This window comes from Propithecus coquereli, unplaced genomic scaffold (assembly GCF_000956105.1).
Source record: "Propithecus coquereli isolate 6110/MARCELLA unplaced genomic scaffold, Pcoq_1.0 Scaffold213, whole genome shotgun sequence".
In the NCBI taxonomy this organism is placed as follows: Eukaryota; Metazoa; Chordata; class Mammalia; order Primates; family Indriidae; genus Propithecus; species Propithecus coquereli.
Window position 1 is genome coordinate 1,382,408 of NW_012146412.1, and position 8,288 is coordinate 1,390,695.

The 8,288-nt window shown below is 40.1% G+C and overlaps 1 protein-coding gene across 1 annotated transcript in view; it reads left to right on the forward strand.

Annotated features, from left to right (window-relative positions):
- Nucleotides 1–8,288, forward strand: part of RFC1 (replication factor C (activator 1) 1, 145kDa) — an 82,799-nt gene that overhangs the window by 45,270 nt on the left and 29,241 nt on the right. Inside the window, 4 exon segments of the mRNA XM_012644470.1 lie at nt 742–921; nt 2,129–2,233; nt 4,902–5,301; nt 7,198–7,310. Coding sequence (XP_012499924.1) covers nt 742–921; nt 2,129–2,233; nt 4,902–5,301; nt 7,198–7,310 — 798 coding nt within the window.

Sequence of the window (8,288 nt, forward strand, 5' to 3'; positions counted from 1 at the left end):
GAATTTTATTTAGCTGCTGCTTTTCAAGCCTGTTTTAAGTCTGTGTTGATTTCAGTTCTTGATTCAAAGAGTAATGAGTAACTTGGGATATCATATATAATTTTTATTTTCATTTTGCTTCGTTGTATAATTTTATCAAACCATTGCAAAGACAAAAAAGTCTGTGTATAATTCCAATTAAGGTTGAACGTCTGCTCCATTCACTTTCTGGCCAGTGTCTCTTGTATTATCAGAGTTATATTTCTGATCGGGGGATAATATCTTGCCTTTAAATTATTAGCTAGCAGGTTGTTAGATTTCCTATCAGAGAATAATCAGCAGAGAGGAGGACAAGAGCTCAAACTTGCTAATCCTCTTAGAATCAAGACTTTAATGGCAAGAGTTTCTATAGGTGCCTTTGGTTGTTAACTTAAAGTTATGCAAGTTAACTAGCAGTTTAAATATAAAAAGCATAATGGAAAATAGCATGAACAGGCAATTTTAATGAGCTTTGCTAACAATATTGGCTATATGCTTTTTGTTGCTCATTTTATAAGTTTATTAAATGTTAGCAACGTAAGAATTTCTCAGGATTTAATCTCAGGTTCTGCTTATTGGCCGTAACTATCCAGCAAACTTTTTGTGCTGAGGTTATTTATGATGTCAAATGAGAAAAATCAGCTTTCTGCAATTTTGATGTCAAATATTTCTTTGGAAAGCTACTATGTAATTTCCTCTCTGCTTGAACATTTCGGTTTTTAGGGAGCTGAAAATTGCCTGGAAGGCCTCACATTTGTAATCACAGGCGTGCTGGAATCCATTGAGCGAGATGAAGCCAAGTCTCTAATTGAACGTTATGGGGGAAAAGTAACAGGAAATGTCAGCAAGAAAACAAACTACCTTGTCATGGGCCGCGATAGTGGACAGTCCAAGAGTGACAAGGTGGGTCCTGCCGTGCTCTCAGCGTGGTGGCACCTGCTTGCCTCGGCATGCCCCTGATGTGGCTGTGGCATTGTCCTTTCCACAGAGCTAAGAAAAACATGGAAAAGCAATTTCTTCCCCACGTTATTTCTTCTCCACAGAAGTGGTGTTGGCTTCAGCCCCGGGGTTTTGGTCGTCCAGTTGAAGGCGCAGTTCCAGTTTACTTGACTTTTCTTAGTGTATTCTAGTTTAAATCTTTTTTTTTTTTTGGAAGATAGAAACAAATGCAGTTGTCTATTTTTCTAGTCCTAAGTATTCTGTATATGACACTGTATACTTAAGTTTTTTCTTTTTAGAAGCTCTTAAGAGTCAGAGGTCTGTTGGTTAGGATTATGTTTAGCTCCAAGTAACAGAATACCCAGCTAAGAGTGGTTTAAACAAATACCTGCTTATTTTCTTCATCTAACAAGAATTCCAGAGGTGGGCAGTTGCTGGGGATGGTTCATAGCTCAATAATGGAGCTAGGCTAGCTCTCCAGCCTTCACCTCTGTTATCCTTATTGCGTTAGCTTTTGTCCTTTTGCATGTTGCCTTGTGGCTACAAGGTAGCTGCCACTCTAGGCATTTAAGTCTCATTCAAGGCAGGAAAAAGGGTACAGGGGCAAGATGTCATAATAGCTGTGACTGGCCTGACTGGAGTTCTCTTAGAAACACCTCTTGTAGAATTCTACTTAAGTCTCATTGGCCAGAGGTGTCACATGGCCATTCAGAGCTGCAGGGGAGGTTGCGGGAGGATCAGGACTTTCTGAGCGCCTTAGACCAGTTGCCACCCATCACTTACAGATGGACACATTGGAGTTCTGTTAGCAGGGAAGAAGGTGGTAGGAAATGTCTGCTGTATGAGTCAAACATGGGAGAGGGTGTGCAGAGCTGTACTTAAGGCCTAGTGGCTTTGCCCATTTCTAGGGGAGGAAAGGTATAGCAGTCCACAAAAATAGTAATGTGACACTTCACCACTCTTAGGAAGTATATCTTTTATTTACTTCTTTTTAATGGTGCTTTTCAATGAATGTTTGGGTTTGTTTTTTTTTTATTCCAGTGCTATCTAATTTAAAAATGTGTGTGTTTTTTTTTCACCTACTAATAGGCCCTAGAATCATTTTTTTTTTTTTTTAACAGAAAGGAATTGTTAGGATGCAGTTTTGATGATTTGCATTTTTAATCAACAGGCAGCAGCCTTGGGGACAAAAATTATCGATGAAGATGGCCTATTAAATCTGATTCGAACTATGCCAGGCAAGAAGTCCAAGTATGAAATAGCAGTTGAAGCTGAGGTTTGTATAAAATGCACTTGATTTAGGTCAGAAGTGGTGGGTCATGTCTATAATCCCAGCACTTTGGGAGACCAACGGAGGAGGATTGCTTGAGGCCAGGAGTTCAAGACCAGCCTGGGCAACAAGCCAGACCCCATCTCTCCAAAAAGTTTTGAAAAATTAGCTGGGTATGGTGGCATGCACCTGTAGTCCTAGCTACTTGGGAGGCTGAGCCAGGAGGATTGCTTCAGGCCAGGAGTTTGAGGTTGCAGTGAGCTATGATCGCACCACTGCACTCCAGCCTCGACGACAGAGCAAGACCCTGTCTGTTAAAAAAAAAAAAAAAAAGAAGAACTTGATTTATTTAAGTTGGTGTAGAGAAACTTTTCTATTTTATAGAGACTTATCTTGGGTGGATATAGGCCAGTTGGCTGAAAGATTAACCTCCCTTTTTACCACAGACTACCTTATTTCTCTTTGAGCTGAAGGACTCTGCTTCAGGATGTCTACTTTGGTGTATTTCCTTACATTTTGCAAAGGAATATAAAGAAAGAGGATGGTGTATTTCATATAACATATTTACTTATTAAACTTTCCTTATTCTCCATATCTTTTTTTCTTCCCTTGAGACGGTTTCATTCAGTTGCCTGGGCTAGAGTACAGTGGCGTCATTATAGTAGCTCACTGCAACCCAAAACTTCTGGGCTCAAGTGATCCTCCCACTTCAGCCTCCCAAGTAGCTGGGACTACAGGGGTGCGCCACCATACCCAGCTAATTTTCTGTTTTTTTGTAGAGTCAGGGTCTCACTATGTTGCTCAGGCTGGTCTTTAATTCCTGGCCTCAATCGATTCTCTCGCCTTGGCCTCCCAAAGTACTAGGATTATAGGCATGAGCTACCAACCCCGGCCTATTTTCCATATTCTTGTGTTGACTTCATGTAAAAGTTATTGTTTAAGAGTTCCTTAAAGGATATGTTAACAGGTATCAGCATGATAAATTCATTTCAATTAGGACTATATTAGGACTTTTTCAGTCATGACAGAAACTTGTCCTACGTTAGCTTTAGCAAAAGGGAAAAATGTCGGCTCACATAACTAAACTATGGGCAGGGTGGGTCTAGTCTGGGAACTATTGGATCCAGAGATTGCCGTGCTTTGAGGACCCTTTCGGTTTCTGTCTTTCTGTTTTTCATAGTGTTAGCATCCTTTTACTATGTAACAGCCTTTTCTACATGCAGGGCACAGGAGTGCCAGCATCCCAAATTAATGTTCCCAGTCACACAGGTGGCAGTATGGCCCACTCAGTTTATTCCAGTTAGAGAAATCCTAGGGAACGATTTGGATTACATACTGTAGCATAGTTATAAAAACCAGGAAATTAACAACACTACCATATCGTTAACCAAACTACACATATTATTTGAACTTCACATTTTCCCCTGTTGTTCTTTTTCTGTTCCAGGATCCCACACTGCATTTAGTTGCTGTGTCTTCTTAGTCTGCTCCAGTCTATAATAGTTATTCAGTCTTTCCTTGTCTTCTATGACCTTGATATTCTTGATGAGTACCAGTCAGTTTTGTAGAATGTCTCTATTTGGTTCTGTGATATTTTTTCATGACTAGATTGAGGTTATACATTTTTGGCAAGAACACCACAGAAGTGATAGTGTATCCTTCTTAGTACATCATATAAATTGTACATAATGTCAATACGTTTTATTATTGGTGATGATAACCTTGGTTATTTTGTTAAGATGATGTCTGCTAGGTTCCTACTGGTAATGTGACTATTTTCCCCTTTCTAGTTGGTAACTATCTTGGGGAGATACTTTTAAGACTATTTTAATATCCTGTTTCTCCTCAAATATTCATCCACTAATTTTAGCATCCAATGGTAAAGAGGCACTAACTTTTTAAAAAATTGAGATATTTATATACCATCAAATTCACCCCTTTAAAGTGTGTAAGTCAGTGGTTTTAGTATATTAACAGGAATGTGCAATCATCACCACTATCTAATGCCAGAATGTTTTCATCACCCCCAAAAGAAACTCTGTACCCATTAGCAGTCACTCATCACCAGACCTGCCCCCTGGCATTTACTTATGTCTCTGTGGATTTGCCTATTTGGGACATTTTTTTTTGCGGCGTTTTGTGTCTGGTTTCTTTCACTTAACATAATGGTTTCAAGGTTCACCTATGTTGTAGCATGTATCAGTACCTCACTCTTTGTTATGAGTGAATAATATTCCATTGTATAGCTATACCCCATTTTGTTTAGCCATTCTTCAGGTGATGGATGTTTTGGTTATTTCAATCTATATAACTGCTGTGAACCTTTGTATACAAGTTTTTGTGGAGGCATTAACCTTTAACTAACCAGGAAGCTTTGAAATAAAAATCTCGTAACCATTTCCTCCATTTTTTAAAAGTAAAATTGGAATACTTATTACTTTAAAAAATAATATGCTCTCACTTAAAAATTACATTTGGGTGCTTTTTGGTGTGTGTTGCTAATTTTTAGAGTTTTGAAGGAGGTGATTTACATAAACAGCAGGATCCGTTGTGAAAAGGCTGAGGCAGGTTGAGTGGCTCACTCTGCTGACTCAGACTGCTCTCTGGAGTATGGTTAGCAGGATAGAAATTCTGTATGTCTCATCAGGTTTCTCTCACTTTACCACTTTTTAAGATGAAGAAAGAAAAGTCCAAATTGGAGAAAACACCTCAAAAAAATGACCAAGGAAAAAGAAAAATTAGTCCAACTAAAAAGGAATCAGAATCTAAAAAGAGCAAGCTGACGCCCAAAAGGGACAGTTCCATAAAGTCAATACAAAAGGAAACAAGTGTGTTTAGGAGAGGCCTGGACTTTAAGGAGCAGGTGGCCGAGGAGGTCAATGGTGACAGCAAGGCCAGGGATTTGGCTGATGGTCGCAGTGAAAACAAAGTGGAAAATTTGCTCTGGGTGGATAAATATAAGCCCACATCGCTTAAGACCATTATTGGACAACAAGGAGACCAGAGCTGTGCCAACAAACTCCTACGCTGGCTCCGAAACTGGCACGAGAGTTCTTCAGAAGATAAAAAACATGGTAATTTTAGAACCTCACTTATTTTTGTGTGTGTGTGTCTTTCGTCATGTAATTGCTCAATTGCACGTATGTGAGAAAGTCTAATGGTTAGTTCATTCTTCCATCAGCAAGCATTTATTAAGAGCTTGGTCTGAGCCCAGGTGCTGTACCAGACCCTGGTGGTGCTGTTGTGAACAAAACTCAGTCCCTTTCAGGAGCTCCCAGGCAGTGGGGAGACATATCTGAACCAGCCGTTAAAATGTATTGTTCTGCTCTAGGGTAAGTACAGGGAGCTGCAGGGGTGGAGGCACGTGGTCACGAGTGGGGATGTGAGTGCCCATCCCTGCGGGAAGGATGGAGACCAAGTAGGAGGCAGCCAGGTGAAGAAGCGGTGGAGTTGGGTGGGAAAGAGAACACATCTCAGGGTCTGAAGACATGTGAGAACAAGACCACTGGGAGTGCCAAGGGCACTGCAGGGAAAGGTGTGAATAAAGACTGAGGCATGTGCACAGAGCAGTCAGCCTAACACCCTAGTGGCTTGTGCCATTTGCTTTTTATAGCCCTGATGGGCCTGTGCTTCTGTAGTTTCTGTGCTTGTTTACTATGTATTTGTCATGGAAAACGAAATGCCTAATATAGATTTAATATCCAAAGTATTTGTGGAACTGAGCTTTCAGATCACAAATGTTAGTGTTTTCTTAAGCTTCAACTGCAGCCCTGGGGGATGGCGTAGAACAAATAAAGGCAGAATTTAGCCAGCATCACGGTGAATCCCCACAGTGATAACTGGGTTATTAATATGTGGGTGGTTGCTAGACCTTGCCGATGATGTCAGTTTATTTATAATAGTTAGATAATAAAATTGTGATGATACAGGTTAAATTTAAAATTTTTAAATTTATATTTTTTTCTCTTTCTGAAACCACCGAAAAATCTACCTTAAAAGGCAGGGGGTGGGGGGCCAAGTGTTTCATGTGCCTAGAGAAGACTTTTTAAATGAAAAAAGAAAAATTTTTTTTTTTTTAAGAGACAGGATCTCACTCTGTTGTCTTAACTGGCATTCAGTGGCATCATCATAGCAGCCTTGAACGCCTGGGCTCAAGTGATGCTCCTGCCTCAGCCTCCCAAGTGGTCGGGACTACAGGCATGTGTCACCATACCTGGCTACTTTTTTTATTTATAGAGAACGGGGTCTTACTGTGTTGCCCAGGTGTGGAAAAGACTTCTTTTAAGTCTTCAGTTCCCTCTTGGCAAGAGGTTTAACCATATCTCTCTGAGTTATTGAGTATGCATTGAGCATGATTTATGTGCCAGGTACCGATGTGGTGAAGGGAGAAAGAGTATTCTAGTATTGAGTGGTGCAAGATAGTTACAGACACAGCATCTTCAAATCCTTATTTCTTTTTGTGACCACGTAGCTGATTATACTTGCTAACGCTTGCTGAGGCACGTCAGGCTCTGTGTTCAGCACTTCTGTCCTCACGACATCCCTGCCAGCCGCTTTACTACTGTAGTCCTCGTTTTGAGAAGGAGGGGATAGGCACAGAGGGGTTAAGTCACTTACTTCTGAAGTGCTCCCAGCTGGCGAGAGGTGGAGTTAGGTGGATGGAGTTAGGATCAGAGTCCAGGCCGCGTGCTCTGTAGCATGTGGATTTGGAGGAAGGAAAACTCATAAAATTATTGTTTCAAATGCAGAGCTTTAAAGTGAATTAGTTTTAGTTTCTTATTTTGGGTAGGGGTAAGGTAGGGAGTAGAATTTCAGTAAATACTCTGGAAACTGTTAATACTTTACAGAAAATATTCTGCAAATTTAGAATCAAATTGGAGGACTGCTTTCCATGTGAAGTTTGTGCACAACTATTCCTGAATTTCTTTTAGGTGATGCAGGTTAACACTCTGGAACCTCTTTTTTCCTAGCAGCAAAGTTTGGTAAACTTGCCGGCAAAGATGATGGCTCTAGCTTTAAAGCAGCGTTACTCTCAGGCCCTCCAGGTGTTGGCAAAACCACCACAGCTTCTCTGGTGTGTCAGGTGGGTCCTCTGTTGTAGTGTGGTTGGAAAGATGACCTCAGAGCGGTCTTGTGTAGGCGACAATGTATATGTGTGAATGTGTATGTGATGGATGTATATAAACCTATGATGTATATTTTTCTAAAATCAAACTTGTAGAATTTGCTTTGGTTCTGGTGATATTTGTCATTTTCATCCTTTTCTAATATTGGCAATTATAATAATAGGTATTATTTACCCATCAGCCAGGCAGTGTACTAAGTACTTGGGTACATTATCTTATAGGTAATATAAATAAATATGTGTTACAGATCTTGAAATGTACAGATATCTTATGTACCCTTGTAATAATTCCGTGTACTGAATTCTGTGTACTGAATATATGTACTGTTATCATCCACATGTGACAAATGAAAAAGGCTTGGAGAGGAGAGGGTGCTGGCACAGTTTAAACTCAGCTTGTCCAAATCAGGATTCTACTTGTCACCATTGTGATACTGCCTTTATTCTTGTCTCTTGCTGCTGGATCTCTAGACAATGAAAGGACTTGATTTTCGTAAGCACTAGAGCAAATCAGACTAGCACATAACATTTGAGTATAAATTTTTAGCTGTTTTTCACTGTATTTATAAACATTAAAGAAAAGCAAAAAATATATTTTTTTCCTAGTCCCTAAAATTGTGAACATGACTCTTTTCTCTCTGTTATTTTATTTTATTTATGTTATGTTATGTTATTTATTTATTTATTTATTTTGAGATAGAGTCTCACTCTCTTGCCCGGACTAGAATGCCGTGGTGTCAGCCTAGATCACAGCAACCTCAAGCTCCTGGGCTCAAGTGATCCTCCTGCCTCAGCCTCCCGAGTAGCTGGGACTACAGGCATGCGCCACCATGCCCGGTTAATTTTTTTGCTATATATTTTTAGTTGTCCAGCTAATTTCTTTCTATTTTTAGTAGAGACGGGGTCTCGCTCTTGCTCAGGCTGGTCTCGAACTCC